The following is a 16,139-nucleotide window of genomic DNA, read 5'->3' as shown; positions in this document are numbered from 1 at the left end:
GATTCAATCCTTGGTGGGGGAACTACGGGCGCTGGCATAGGCAGAAAAAAAGAAAAAGGGAAAAACAAAACAAAGGCCTTGAATGGGGGGGTGTGCACCGAGAGGAGACAGTGATGACTGCACCCAGATTTTTTGGTCTGAGTAGGGAAAAAAAACATCTGAGTTGACTGTAGGGAATTTACTGTGCTGGAGAAGAAATGGGGGCTGGGCTGGGGGAGAGGAAGCAGTTGTTCATCCTCACTCAGTGCAGGGCAGGGGCCAAGGAACTGAAGCCGTAAGCAATTATTCTAACGCTGGCCTGTGAAAAGCAGGTGAAGTCAGGAGGTAGCTGATTGACCTGAGGTCTTAAACAGGCGGAAGAATCATCACAGCCATACTCTTGAGCCCGCGAGCTCCAAAGTTAAGAAGTGATGGTTGGGAGTAAATGTTTGTAATGGAAACTTTTGAATCAATACAGTTTCTCTTTACTGGACTGTATTTAACAAATACACATTGAACTGAATACTCTATTCCACTTTTCTCCCCATCGCTTTGGCACCGGCTCGTCAAGTAAATGAAATGGAACGACCAGACACCTGCCTTTATGACTCACCAGTCGGCCAAAGTGGTAGTGACATTCCTCTACGCTGCTGTGTTTGCCTGCAGGAGTCACGCCATAGATCTTCCCACATCGACAGCACATCCTCCTAGAAGCTAAAACAGAACGTGAAGTAGAGTTATTCATGAATAGATTCGGGGCGGGAAATGAGGACCTGCATGCAGGGACTTGCCTTTGCATTCCTGATCCTGTCGTGAGCACAGACTCAGTGTGATCTCCAAGTAACAGGAAAAGGAACAGAATTATGCAAAGGAGTACGTGCAGGTGAGCTGCTTCCGCATCAGGGCTGCCACTGCTCAAACAGGCATTCTCCCACCTGCTTCCAGAGTCAGCCCAACGCCAGGGGATTGTGGTTTTAGCAGCACAAGTTGACTGTCACCAACTTGATCTGTCATCTACTCTAGTACATAGTAACTCCTGAATTAGGACCCATGTCTTCCTTTTAGACACATAGTGATCTGTTTATTGTCACTGAGAGTGTATCTGGGCTTTTCACTAGACCCGTTTATGAATACTTATTTTTATTAATGACCCTCAAACTGGCTCTGATGACGATGATGACAGCAACTCTTTTATTTGGGTGTCTGTTATGCGATGACGAGGCAGGCACTGCACCAGGCACTTCAGATGCACTATTTTAACGGATTCTCATAGCTACTGATGGGGCAGCTACCATAATCTCATTGTTCAGAGTGGGGAAGCCAACACTGGGAGAGCGGCTCATGACTTACCCAGCACCCAGACCCAGATTTGCCTTTCTCCTTCAGAGCCCCGGTTCTTAACTGTTAAGTGTACTGCCTTCCAATGAGAGGATTTAAAGAAAGGCCAATGAAAAATATTTCTATAACTGCATTTCAAACTCTGATGGACCTAACATTTGACAGTTGTGTTAATGTTAAATATTCTCTTGCTATCTCTTTTCTGGGGGGAGAGGGAGTGGGATAAATATATTAACTAACTATGCCCAGTATTTGGAGAAAATGCAAAATAATAAGACTAATTGGAAGTCTTTTTATAAGAATTCCTAGTGAAAGGGTATGAAGTATACGGAACACAGCACTGCCTACATATGTCTAGGGGTAAACGCAGAAGCTCCAGAGTCAGACTCCTTGGGTTCAAATCCTGGCTTTACCACTTATTTTCTGAGTGACCTTTGATAAATTATTTGACCTCTCTGAACCTTAGTTTCTTCATTTGTATAAATGGAGGTGGTAACAGTACTTACCTGAAATGGCTGCTAAGATTTAATAAAACTGATTACATAAGTAAAGCACTTAGATACTGGGACTAAAATGAAACGGAAAGGGAAAGAAAATGAGATGCAACCATGTCTTTACCTGTAGCCTAATGATGCGGCCATCATTTGTGGCCATGGCTGGCCACAAATCTTGTTTCGATTAGAAAATGTCAGAACACTGGGACTTTTATTTTTCATATTTATTTATTTGGCTGTGCTGGGTCTTAGTTGTGGCACGTGGGATCTTCATTGTCGCATGCGGCATCTTCAGTTGCAACATGGGACTTAGTTGTGGCACATGGGCTCTAGTTCCCTGACCAGGGATCAAACCTGGACCCCCTGCATTGGAAGCGCAGAGTCTTAGCCACTGGACCACCAGGGAAGTCCCAGAACACTGGGACTTTTAGGGCTCCAGTCTTAGCGTGTAGAAAGGATAATTTTTGGACCCATATGCGTATGATCATTTACAAGAGTTTTTGTCATGCCTGGGTTTAAAAGAATATTTCCTGGTTTGTCAGGGTTGGGTTGGGGGTAGTTATTTTCACAGAACTGTGCTTCAGTTAGAAGGGAGCCTTTAAGATGTCTTAAAGAATAATTCCTGTGACCACTAAGAGAAAAAGAAAAGCTGTCCAATAAAATTTAAATTGCTTTTTTTCCCTTTTTAAGTAGTGGTAGGGTTAGAGTCTACTAACCCTTTTATGAAATGCTAGGATTCTGATTAACATTAAGTAAGACAGTAGTCTAAAAGAATCCAAGTCTTCGTGTCCTTCAGTAACAGCCACAACAAATCAATATTGTTCCCTGGACCACGTGATGTCCTAAGCTTTGGGTGAGAGATGGGAAAGTTAAAATTGTATCAGTAATAGCTGGTGCATATTAAGCAGGCCGAAACCTGTTCTAAGCATGTTGATTTAAACTTTACATTAAGCCAGAATGGCAAGTGAACTGACTTCATTTTTACAGATGAGTTAGATGAGGCTCAGAAAAGTAAGGACATATGACCAAAGTCACACAGCACAGTTGATACATAAACCCAGGCCTTCTGGCTCGAAATCTTGCGTAACAGTTCTTAATACTCACTCAGATAAGAAAAGTACAAAAGCTTACAAGCAGGAGACAATGGGAACCCTGATGACTCTCACAAAGGCAAGATAGCTCAAGGATCTCTTCCCAACACCAGTAACCCAGTCCCAGATCCCCTCACTCTAATGAGCTCTCGAGAAAGTTTCTCTAATTTATTACTTTAGCAGAATTTACTAGACATGCTTTACCAAACTCTTTTGTAAAACGAAAAACTGTGTTATGAGAAGTATTAAGAGATTCTAAAAGCATCTACGTTGTTTCAATTCTTACATGAGGCTTTTTTTTTTTTTTTTCCCGGTACGCGGGCCTCTCACTGTTGCGGCCTCTCCCGTTGCAGAGCACAGGCTCCGGACGCGCAGGCTCAGGGGCCATGGCGCACGGGCCCAGCCGCTCCGCGTTATGTGGGATCCTCCCGGAACGGGGCACAAACCCGCGTCACCTGCATCGGCAGGCGGACTCTCAACCACTGCGCCACCAGGGAAGCCCCTGCATGTTCTATTTCTATGTGCTATATTTAATATGAGAAAAAGTGGGGGGAAGCTAGAATGCCATGAAAATACTAATCTAAGAGATCTCATATATTTTAATACATGTATTTAAGTCTACTTAAAGTGCTGTACATTAAAAAAATGCCATAAAGGAATTACAGATGAACAGTTTTTACATTCTTGAGAATGGAACAGACTTTCAAAACATGACACAAAACCCAGAAACCAATAAAAAAGAGATTGATTACACTTTGAAAATAACCTCTATATTATAAAAAAAAAAGTATAAATAAGGCTGATGCACAAGTGACAAACTAAAGAAAATATCTGCAGTATTATTAAAAGAGAATATGTAAAAGGCTGTCCCAAATGAATAGGACAATTTATAAAGGGAGGGCAGAAGGATACAAAGAGCAAATTTAAAAAGAGAGAGAAATAAACATCTTCAACTTCGTAGTAATAAAATATATTAAATTAACTTTATTTTTTTTAATATACCTTCACACTCTGAAATAGGATAAATAAGAAAGTTTGGCAGGGTGTGAGGAAAACCACACACTCCACCATTAGTGGGCGATGTAAATGGACAAACCCTTTCTGGGGTAGTTAACAATATTTACCAGGGCTTCCCTGGTGGCGCAGTGGTTAAGAATCTGCCTGCCAATGCAGGGGACACGGGTTTGAGCCCTGGTCCAGGAAAATCCCACATGCCGTGGAGCAACTAAGCCCGTGCGCCACAATTACTGAGCCTGTGCTCTAGAGCCCGTGAGCCACAACTACTGAGCCCGCGTGCCACAACTATCGAAGCCCATGCACCTAGGGCCTGTGCTCTGCAACAAGAGAAGCCACCGCGATAAGAAGCCCATGCACTGCAACGAAGAGTAGCCCCCACTTGCCGCAACTAGAGAAAAGCCCTCGCGCAGCAATGAAGACCCAATGCAGCCAAAAATAAATAAATAAATAAAATTGAAAAAACCCCACAATATTTAACAATTTTAAACATGCAGACCCTTTCTGCTAGCTTCTCTGTGTATAGGAATTTATGCTAAAGATACGTATGCTCGGGTTTAAGTAAATGTGAATGTGTTAACATCCTCACACATATTTATCACAGAATTTATACTCAAAAAAAATGTAAGCAATCTAAATACCCAAAGGCATTTAGTTCATCTATATTATAAATTCCATATAATGGAATATGTATAGTATAGGTTCTATACAATAGAATTTCATGCAGTCTTTAAAAAGTATCATACAGATCTAGATATGAACGTGGATTCCAGGTTAACTGACAAAAGACTTCTATGATACCTTACTGAGTAAAAAAAGTTAGACACACTGTATATAAAATGATTGTATTCATGAATATTATATATATCTCTGTAGTCATGTAAAGGAGGGTCTATATAAGAGATCTGGAAGATAGTTGTCTTTGACTGTTTTTTTAAAAGATGTTTTTCTGGGGCTTCCCTGGTGGTGCAGTGGTTGAGAGTCCGCCTGCCGATACAGGGGACACAGGTTTGTGCCCTGGTCCGGGAAGATCCCACATGCCACGGTGCGGCCGGGCCCGTGAGCCATGGCCACTGAGCCTGTGCGTCCGGAGCCTGTGCTCCGCAACGGCAGAGGCCACAGCAGTGAGAAGCCCGCGTACCGCAAAAAAAAAAAAAAAAAAAGATGTTTTTCCGTATTATTTGAACTCATGCCACGTATTCTCAACTGGGGTGGTACTGCCCCCAGAGGAGTAAAGTTGGCTTTTGAGGAGTGAAAAAAATCTTAGATATTACTATAGTATGTGGCTCTACAAAACTCAATTTAACTGATAAAATATTATCCCTCAGTACTTCATTTTACTGGGGGTGAAGGAGGTAGAAAAAATAGGTTTATTAGGGGGACAATACTGATTTTTAAAAAGTTGAGAAGTACTGATACTGTTCCACATGGAGGTGAATTACTTTTATAACCAGAAATCAAATTTAAATATATCACTGATAACCTCCTTCAGTGAGGTTATATTCACAACTAAGTTCAAGGCTAACTTGTTACTTTCAACAAAAAAATGCCACCTGCACGTTCGACTCAACAGAATATTTAAAACATACATTTCATTGAATATCTAAAAACAACGCTGTTAATGAAGAAAACACATTCAGTGTCGGGTGTTAATCACAACTTTTTATCTTATCACTTAATTGAAAAGACATTACCTTGGTCTCTCAGCTTCTTCAGAGTATTTCTTGCTATGTTCACATACATATTTCGACGGCCACAGCATTCATAAATGGTCTTTTCTTCTATTTTAGCCTAAATCACAAAGTGAACAATTAAATGAAAATATTAAATCCAAAGTCTATGAACAATAAATGTCATTTGCTACATAATGGATAAATATGGCAAAATACTTATCTAACTCAAAAGACGGGGGGAAATGGTGCCACAAATAATAAGCAACTTATTTTACATTCTACGTTTATGTTTTTTGAGAAGAAAAAAAAAGCAAACTTAATCCCATGAATGTAATCCAAGAACCAGACACTTACCTTCACAAACTAGAGACCACTGTATGTTTGCAGACAGTGCATGGTGCAAAGCCTCCACAAGCCTACGGTGTCATGAACTCATTTGATTCTCAAAGCAAGGCCCTAACATATCAGAGGCACATACTAGTATTCTCATTTAAAAGGTGAGGACGCTAAGGCTCAAAGTGGCTAAATAATTTGCTTAAGATCACACAGCAAAGAAAAGACATGATTCTCTTTTCATTATCTTTCTTCTGTAAGTTACTTTCCTAAACCCATTAACTACGATTTTTACACCAAAACTCATTAAGATAGGTCAGTAAAAAGGGATAAAATGAGAGAACTGAATAAATAATACATTGTATATTATATTACTAATTTACTGTACACCTAGTATGTACAGGTCCGGAATAAGCTCGTTAAAAGTTTTCTCATTTAATCTTTATTGTGATTCTATGAGTATCACCAATTTATATGAGGAAACTGAGACCGAAGGAAAGTCAGTATCTTGCTTACTGTTGCAGAGCTAGAAATGGAATCCGGGTGTGCTCAAGTTCCGAAGCCAAGACTCTCCTCACTACACTAAACCATCACAGAGAGAACACCATAGGGAGGTTGGAAGACAGTACAGAAGACAAGACAGGGATACAGAAAAAGACAAAGCTGGAAGAAAAAGGGTAACATTTCTCTTTAAGAGGCTCCTTGTTTGTTTCTTTGCTTTGCCATTATTCTGTAACTTATACAGAATCCTAGAGGAGACAGACTTCCGGAATGGTAGGACAAGAACCTTCACAAACTGTCCCACAAAAACAATACAAATACTGGCAAAACAACTAAAACCAACCATTTCAAAACTCAGAAAATTAACCAAAGCCACAGAAAAAACCCTGAAAATTGTCTAAGAGAAACTACTGAACCTCGGTAAGACAGTGGTGTCTCTAACATTTTAGCTTGAGGCTATTCCCACCCGCCTTTCTCCCCAGCTTAGTGGCATCATAGCTGCAAAAAATTGGCAGCCTGATAGCCAACAGAAAGGACAGAACTCTTTTAGAGCTACATTAAAGGCATCATCCCCAGAGCACAGTCAGTATTTTGTCCGAACAAGCAGCTTCCTGGAAAAATCTCTATCCCCAGAGTGCCGTGGGTATTTGATTGGACTCAGAGCTCAGCTCATGGGAGGAAAAAAAAAAAAACCTATCCCCAGAGTACTATCAAAACAATAGTAAATGGGTGGCAATATGGCAGCTACCTAAGGCTATGATTTCAGGTGGGTAAACAAGAACCTGACTAGGAATTTAAAAGGAAATCTTGGAGAACTAGATTTTGAAACTTTGAAAAGCTCTGACATATTCTTAGGGTGTCAAAGGTGACCCAAGAAAGATCTGGGAAAAGAGAAGCTCCCAATAACTCACTAGTGGCTGACCTTGAAACCCTGCACAAACAGGAAGTAAAAGCTAAGGCTGTCTTATAAACTGCAACAAGTTTGAAGGCATGCCTTCTCACATAGATCCTCTAGTGGGAAGGGATAAAAAGGGTGGAAGACATACAGACAAGGCATTTAAGAAACTCTTCTAACCAGTCATTGGCTGACCACTAAATTGTACTGACACAGGATGACTCCTAAAATAAATAATAAAAGAACTGAAAAAAAAATGCCACCAGAGGACTTAAGTGTCCATACACTGGAAGCAATACAGAATTTACAGAATTAGTTCAGAAAAGTCAGTAAGCAAGTAAGTAGCAACAAGAAAAACAATTACAAAAACCTAGCAACAAAATAAATACCTATCTGACCCTAGAGTTATTATGATACATTATTTAACTGTATAGTTTTCTACAAAAAGTCATGAGACATGTAAAGAAACAGGAAAGTATGCCACTAACAGGAAGTAAAAAAGCAGTCAAGAGAAAATGCTCCTGAGAAAGCCCAGATTTGGGACTCAGTAGACACAGACTTTAAATTAGCTATTGTAAATATGTTTAAAAAATTAATGGAATGATGTCTAGAGAATTAAAGGAAAGTGTGAAAATGATGTTTCATCACATAGTACCAATAAAGAGAAATAAAAATAGAAAAAAATTGAAGTTCTGGAGTTAAAAAGTACAAAAATTACATGAACAATTCACCATAGGGGCTCAACCACAGATATGACCTAGCAGAAGAAATAATCAGTGAACCTAAAGATAGACCAATAGAGATTATTCAGCTTCAGGAGAAGAAAAAAGAACAAGATAAAATGAACAAAGCCTCAGATGCCTGTGGGACACCATCAAACAAACATACCTACATTCACATAATGTGAGTTCCACAGGAAAAGGAGAAAGAGAAAGGAGCAGAAAAAATATTGAAGAAATAATTGCCAAAAACTTCCCCAATATTATGTAAAATATTAACCCATACATCCATGAAGCTCAACAAACTCCAAGTAGAACTTATTCACAGAGAGCCACACTTGGACACGTCACAGTCAAACTGATGAAAGTCAAAGACAAAAAGAAAATCTTGAAAATATCAATAGTAAGAGAAAAATGACATTATGTACAAAGGATCTTTAATAAGATTAAAGCTGATTTCTCATCAGAAACCATGGAAGCAGTGGAATGACATCTCAAAGTGTTGAAAGAAAAAGACTGTTAACCAAGAATTCTGTACTCAACTAAACTCTTCCTTACAATGGAGGAGAAATGAAGACATTCCCAGATAAACTCTCAGGGAATTTGTCATTAGCAGATCTATCCTGCAAGAATTGCTAAAGGGATTCCTTCAGTCTGAGAAGGACACTAGACGGTAATTTGAATCCACATGAAGAAATAAAGAACACTGGTAAATGTAACTTCACAGGAAAATATATGAGAATAAATATGTATTTGTTTGTAATCTATTTCTTCTTCATCTATTTTAAGAGACAATAACATAAAGTAAGAATTATAAAATTGAATTACAGGTTTTATAATATATAACGATGTAATTTATATGACAGTAATGGTATAAAGGAGGGGTAGAAAGAAATATACTGGAGTAAATTTTTGAATACTATTGAAATTAAGTTAGTTTTAGTTTGAACCAGATTGTCACAAATTAAGATGGTAATTGTAATCCTTACTATAAACATTAAGAAAATAATTCAAAAGATATAGTCAAAGAAATGACATGGGCATTTAAATGGTATACTAGAAAATATTTAACCCAAAACAAAGCAATAATTGTAGAGGAAATAAAAAGACACAAGACATAAAAATCACATTGCAAAATGGATGATGTATCAATAAATCCTACTTTATTAGTTATGAGTCACTGCATTAAATGTGAATGGATTAAACACTCCATTTACATTTGGAAGAATGGGAGAAAATATGGGTCAACTGTATGCTGTCTACAAGACACACACTAAATTCAAAGACCAAATAGGTTGAAAGCAAAAGGAAGAAAAGAGAGATACTCTGTAAGCACTAATAAAAGATAGCTGGAGTGGCTGCACTAACGTCAGACAGTATAATCTTTAAAAGAGAAATTGTCACTAGAGACAAAGAAAGACATTTTATAATGATAAGAGTGTTAATCTATCAGAAAGACATAATGACTATAAACAAATATGCATCTTATACCAGAGTACCAAAATACACAAAACAAAAACTGATAGAATTGGAGAAACAACAATTCAACAATCAGAAACTTCAATGCCACACTTTCAATAATGGATACAAGTCAGAATATCAAGAAAAAAATGGAATACTTCATCAAAACTATGAAGCAATTATACCTAATAGACATCTATTGAATACACCACACAACAAGAACAGAATACATATACTTTTCAAGTACACATGGGACATTTTCTAGGGCAGATCCTATGTTAGGTCATAAAACAATCCTCAATAAATTTAAAAGGACTGAAATCATACAAAGTATGTTCTCTGACCACAATGGTACTATATTATAAATCAACAGCAGGATATTTTGGAAATTCATTAATATGTGAAAATTGAATTACACATTCCTAAATAATGAACAGGTCAAAGAAGGAATAAAAGGGAAACTTAGGGGAGAGACCTGCCAGATGGCGGAGGAGTAAGACATGGAGATCACCTTCCTCCCCACAAATACATCAATAATACATCTACATGAATCCTGGTAGGGGACATTAGACTTCCAAAAAGGTGAGAAAATCCCCATGTAACTGGGTAGGGCAAAAGAAAAAAGAAAAAAAGAGACAATGAAATTGGGACAGGACCTGCCCCTCTGGAAGGGAGCTGTGAAGGATGAAAAGTTTCCACACACTAGGAAGCCCCCTCACTGGTGGGGACAGGACCAGGGAGCTTCAGAGCCTCGGAGGAGAGGCAACAACAGAGGTGTGGAGGGCCGAGGGAGAATCAGTGCTGACCAGCACTCACCAGCCTGAGACACTTGTCAGCTCACTTGCAGGGGAAGGTGGGAGCTGGGTGCTGAGGCTTGGGCTTCGGAGGTCAGACCCCTGGGAGAGGACTGGGGTTGGCTGCGTGAGGACAGCCTTGGGGGGCTGGTGCACCACAGCTAGCTGGGAGGGAGTCTGGGAAAAAACCTAGGCCTGCCAGAGAGGCAGGAGACCTTTGTTGTGGGGTGTGTGAGGAGAGGGGCAGCCCTGTCAGAAGAGCTTCTCTCTCTGTGTGCTCACAGATGGTAGGGCAATGCCTACATGGGCACAAGCGTGAGCTGTGGCTGTTATCTCGGACCCCAGAGGCTGCTGCCACTGCCACCAAGGGTCCTGTGTGCAAGGCAGGTACCTGCCCACGACCTCCCAGCAGCCAGTGCAGCCTGCCACTGCTGAGGGTCCTGCGAACCAGGGCCAACTTCCCCGGGAGAATGCGTGGCGCACCTCCTTAGGCTCTTGCAACTTCACACCAGCCTCTGCCACTGCAGGCACTCCCCACACATCCCAATTATGACTGCTATATCCCTCTCCCCGCAGCCTGAGCAAGTGAGCCCTAATCAGCTGCCGCTTTCACCCCCTCTTGCCTGGACGGGGAACAGACGCCTAAGGGCAGCTACATGCAGAGGCGGGGCCAAAACCAAAGCTGAACCCCAGGGACAGTGCGACCAAAGAAGAGAAAGGGAAGTCTCCCCAGGCAGCTCAGGAGCAGTGATCAAATCCCCGCAATCAGCTGGGTAAACGCTGCATCTGTGGAATACCTGAATAGACAATGAGTGTTCCCACAATTGAGGTTGTGGACTTTGGGGACAACTGTGGACTTTGGGGGCAAGTACACGCAGGACTAAGGCCAGGTCAGAGTCTGAGCTGGCCCCACAGTGCCCACAGCAGGTCCAGAGACCCACCTAGAGGTACCAGAGGGCTTCCTGGGGAAGCAGGGATTGTCTGTGGCTCACTATGCGGCCAAGGACACTGACAACTAAGGCCACAGGAAAATATCACTACTTTTTTTTTTTGGTTCTGTTCTTTTTTTATTATTTTAACTTTTTAATTTACTTTTCTTTTTATGCTTTTATTTTTAATATATTTTACTTAATTGTTTTACCTAATTCTACTGTACTTTTATATTATATTGTGTTTTTGCTTGTGTTTGTTATTTTCTTTCTTTTGCTTTTCTTTTTTAACTGTATTTTATATTTTTCTATTTTTACTTTACTACTCTGTCATTTTGTATTTTTTCCTTTTGTTTTCATCTTTCGTCTTTACATTTTATCATTTTTGTATTTGTTTTCAGTGCCTTTTTTTAGTTTGCTTTCTGCATTTGATTTGTTTCTGCTTTTATGTTTTTGTTAGTTTTTAGTGTTTGTTTTGGTTTTGGATTTGTTTATTGGTTTGGTTGCTCTCTTCTTTGTTTTCTCTTCTTTTGTTTTTCTTTTTGTGAGTGCCTGCGTGTATGTTTCTTTTTGTGATTTTGTCTGTTTAGCTTTGCTTTTACCATTTGTCTTGGGGTTTTGTCTGTTTGTTTGTTTGGGTTCTTTTTTGTTTTTTTCTTTATGATTTTGTTTTTCTTCTTCCTTTTCTTCCACACTGTGTGGCTTGCAGGGTCTTGGTGGTCTGGCTGGGGATCAGGCCAGAGCCTTGGGGGTGGGAGAGCCGAATCCAGGATGTCAGACCACCAGAGAATTCCCAGCCCCATGGAATATTAATCAGTGAGTGCTCTCCCAGAGGTCTCTGTCTCAATACAAAGACCCAGCTCCACCCAACGGCCAGCAAGCTCCAGTGCTGGATGCCTCACAGCAAACAACTAGCAAAACAGGAACACAACCCCACCCATTAGCAGACAGTCTACCTAAAGTCATACTAAGCTCAAAGACACCGCAAAACACACCACCAGATGCAGCCCTGCCCATAAGAGGAACAAGATCCAGCTTCACCCACCAGAACATAGGCTCCAGTCCCCCCAACCAGGGAGCCTACACAAGCCACTGAACCAAACTCACCCACTAGGCACAGACAACAGAAGTAAGAGGAAGTATGACCCTGCAGCCTGCAGAAAGGAGACCCCAAACACAGTAAGTTAAAATAAGACACAGAAATATGCAGCAGATGAAGGAGCAAGGTAAAAACCCACAAGACCAAACAAATGAAGAGGAGATAGACAGTCGACCAAAAAAAGAATTCAGAGTGAGGACAGTAAAGATGATCCAAAATCTTGGAAATAGAATGGAGAAAATACAAGATATATTTAACAAGGATCTAGAAGAACTAAAGAACAAACAAGCAGTGATGAACAACACAATAACTGAAATTTAAAATACTCTAGAAGGAATCAATAGCAGAATAACTGAGGCAGAAGAACGGATAAGTGACCTGGAAGACAGAATGGTGGAAATAACTGCCACAGAGCAGGATAAAGAAAGAAGAATGAAAAGAATTGAGTAAAGTCTCAGAGACCTCTGGGACAACAGTAAATGCACCAACATTACAATTGTAGAGGTCCCAGAAGAAGAAGAGAAAAAGAAGGGGTCTGAGAAAATATTTGAAGAGATTAGAGTTGAAAACTTCCCTAACATGGGGAAGGAAACAGTCAATCAAGTCCAGGAAGTGCAGAGAGTCCCATACAGGATAAACCCAAGGAGAAACACACTGAGACACATAGTAATCAAACTATCAAAAATTAAATACAAAGAAAAAATATTAAAAGCAGCAAGGGAAAGGCAACAAATAACATACAAGGGAATCCCCATAAGGTTATCAGCTGATTTTTCAGCAGAAACTCTGTAAGTAAGAAGGGAGTGGAATGATATACTTAAAGTGATGAAAGGGAATAACCTACAACCAAGATTACTCTACTCAGCAAGGATCTCATTCAGATTTGAAGGAGAAATCAAAAGCTTTACAGACAAGCAAAAGCTAAGAGAATTCAGCACCACCAAACCAGCTCTACAACAAATGCTAAAGGAACTTCTCTAAGTGGGAAACACAAGAGAAGAAAAGGACATACAAAAACAAACCCAAAACAATTAAGAAAATGTTAATAGGAACATACATATCAATAATTACCTTAAATATGAATGGAGTAAATGCTCCAACCAAAAGACACAGGCTTGCTGAATGGATACAAAAACAAGACTCATATATATGCTGTCTACAAGAAACCCACTTCAGACCTAGGGACACATACTGACTGAAAGTGAGTGGATGGAAAAAGATATTCCATTCAAATGGAAATCAAACGAAAGCTGGAGGAGCAATACTCATATCAGATAAAATAGACTTTAAAATAAAGAAAGCTACAAGAGAAAAGGAGGGATACTACATAATGATCAAGGGATCAATCCAAGAAGAAGATATAACAATTATAAATATATATGCACCCAACATAGGAGCACCTCAATATATAAGGCAACTGTTAACAGCTATAAAAGAGGAAATAGGCAGTAACATAATAATAGTGGGGGACTTTAACACCTCACTTACACCAATGGACAGATCATCCAAACAGAAAATTAATAAGGGAACACAAGCTTTAAATCAGATAGCTTTAAATCAGACACAAGAGATCAGATAGATTTAATTGATATTTATAGGACATTCCATCCAAAAACATCAGATTACACTTTCTTCTCAAGTGTGAATGGAACATTCTCCAGGATAGTTCACATCTTGGGTCACAAATCAAGCCTCAGTAAATTTAAGAAAACTGAAATCATATCAAGCATCTTTTCTGACCACAATGCTGTGAGATTAGAAATTAATTACAGGGGAAAAAAACCGTAAAAAACACAAACACATGGAGGCTAAACAATACATTACTAAATAACCAAGAGACCACTGATGACATCAAAGAGGAAATCAAAAAATATCTAGAAACAAATGACAATGAAAACATGATGACCCAAAACCTATGTGATGCAGCAAAAGCAGTTCTAAGAGGGAAATGTATAGCAATACAATCCTACCTCAAGAAACAAGAAAAATCTCAAATAAACAACCTAACCTTAAACCTAAAGCAATTAAAGAACCAAAAATACCCCAAAGTTAGCAGAAAGAAAGAAATCATAAAGATCGGATCAGAAATAAATGAAAAAGAAATGAAGGAAACAACAGCAAAGATCAATAAAACTAAAAGCTGGCTGGTTCTTTGAGAAGATAAACAAAATTGATAAACCATTAGCCAGACTCATCAGGAAAAAAAGGGAGAAGACTCAAATCAACAGAATTAGAAACAAAAAAGGAGAAGTAACAACTGACACTGCAGAAATACAAAGGCTCATGAGAGAGACTACTACAAGCAACTCTATGCCAATAAAATGGACAACCTGGAAGACATGGACAAATTCTTAGAAAAGTACAACCTTCTGAGACTGAACCAGGAAGAAATAGCAAATATGAACAGACTGATCACAAGCACTGAAATTGAAACTGTGATTAAAAATCTTCCAACAAACAAGCTCAGGGCCAGATGGCTTCACAGGTGAATTCTATCAAACATTTAAAGAGCTAACACCTATCCTTCTCAAACTCTTCCAAAATATAGCAGAGGGAGGAATGCTCCCAAACTCATTCTATGAGGCCACCATCACCCTGATACCAAAACCAGACAATGATGTCACAAAAGAAGAAAATTATAGGGGCTTCCCTGGTGGCGCAGTGGTTGAGAGTCTGCCTGGCGATGCAGGGGATGTGGGTTCGTGCCCCGGTCCGGGAAGATCCTACATGCCACGGAGTGGCTGGGCCCGTGAGCCATGGCCAATGAGCCTGGGTGTCCAGAGCCTGTGCTCCGCAATGGGAGAGGCCACAACAGTGAGAGGCCCGTGTAACGCAAAAAAAAAAAAAAAAAGAAAAAAAAAAGAAAATTACAGGCCAATATCACTGATGAATATGGATGCAAAAATCCTCAACAAAATACCCACAAACAGAATCCAACAGCACATTAAAAGGATCATGCACCATGATCAAGTGGGGTTTATCCCAGGAATGCAAGGATTCTTCAATATATGCAAATCAATCAATGTGATAAGCCATATTAACAAACTGAAGGAGAAAAACCATATGATCATCTCAATAGATGCAGAAAAACCTTCTGACAAAATTCAACAGCCATTTATGATAAAAACTCTCCAGAAAGTGCACATAGAGGGAACCTACCTCAACATACTAAAGGCCATATATGACAAACCCAAAGCCAACATCATTCTCAATGGTGGAAAACTGAAACCATTTTCTCTAAGATCAGGAAGAAGACAAGGACTTCCACTCTCACCATTATTCGACATAGTTTTGGAAGTTTTAGCCATGGCCATCAGAGAAGAAAAAGAAATAAAAGGAATCCAAAATGGAAAAGAAGTAAAGCTGTCACTGTTTGCATATGACATGATACTATACATAGAAAATCCTAAAGGTGCTACCAGAAAACTATTCGAGCTAACTGATGAATTGGTAAAGTAGCAGGACACAAAATGCACAGAAATCTCTTGCATTCCTACACACTAACAATGGAAAATGAGAAAGAGAAATTAAGGAGACACTCCTATTTACCACTGCAACAAAAAGAATAAAATAAGTAGGAATAAACCTACCTAAGGTGCAAAAAACCTTTACTCAGAAAACTACAAGACAGTGATGGAAGAAATCAAAGATGATACAAACAGATGGAAATATATACCATGTTCTTGGATTAGAAGAATCCACATTGTGAAAATGACCCTACTACCCAAAGCAATCTACCGATTCAATGCAATCCCTATCAAATTACCAATGACATTTTTCACAGAACTAGAACAAAAAATTTTACAATTTGTATGGAAA

General features: G+C 39.5%; 1 protein-coding gene across 1 annotated transcript in view; it reads right to left on the bottom strand.

Annotated features, from left to right (window-relative positions):
• LOC101276190 (uncharacterized) overlaps positions 1-16,139 on the bottom strand; it is a 54,831-nt gene that overhangs the window by 15,882 nt on the left and 22,810 nt on the right. Inside the window, exons 10-11 of the mRNA XM_049711029.1 lie at positions 5,611-5,707; positions 593-693 (exon numbers count right to left, since the gene is read on the bottom strand). Coding sequence (XP_049566986.1) covers positions 593-693; positions 5,611-5,707 — 198 coding nt within the window. The remainder of the gene's footprint in view (positions 1-592; positions 694-5,610; positions 5,708-16,139) is intronic.

Source organism: Orcinus orca, chromosome 6 (genome assembly GCF_937001465.1).
Source record: "Orcinus orca chromosome 6, mOrcOrc1.1, whole genome shotgun sequence".
NCBI lineage: Eukaryota > Metazoa > Chordata > Mammalia > Artiodactyla > Delphinidae > Orcinus > Orcinus orca.
This window is presented reverse-complemented; position numbering and strand designations above follow the sequence as displayed.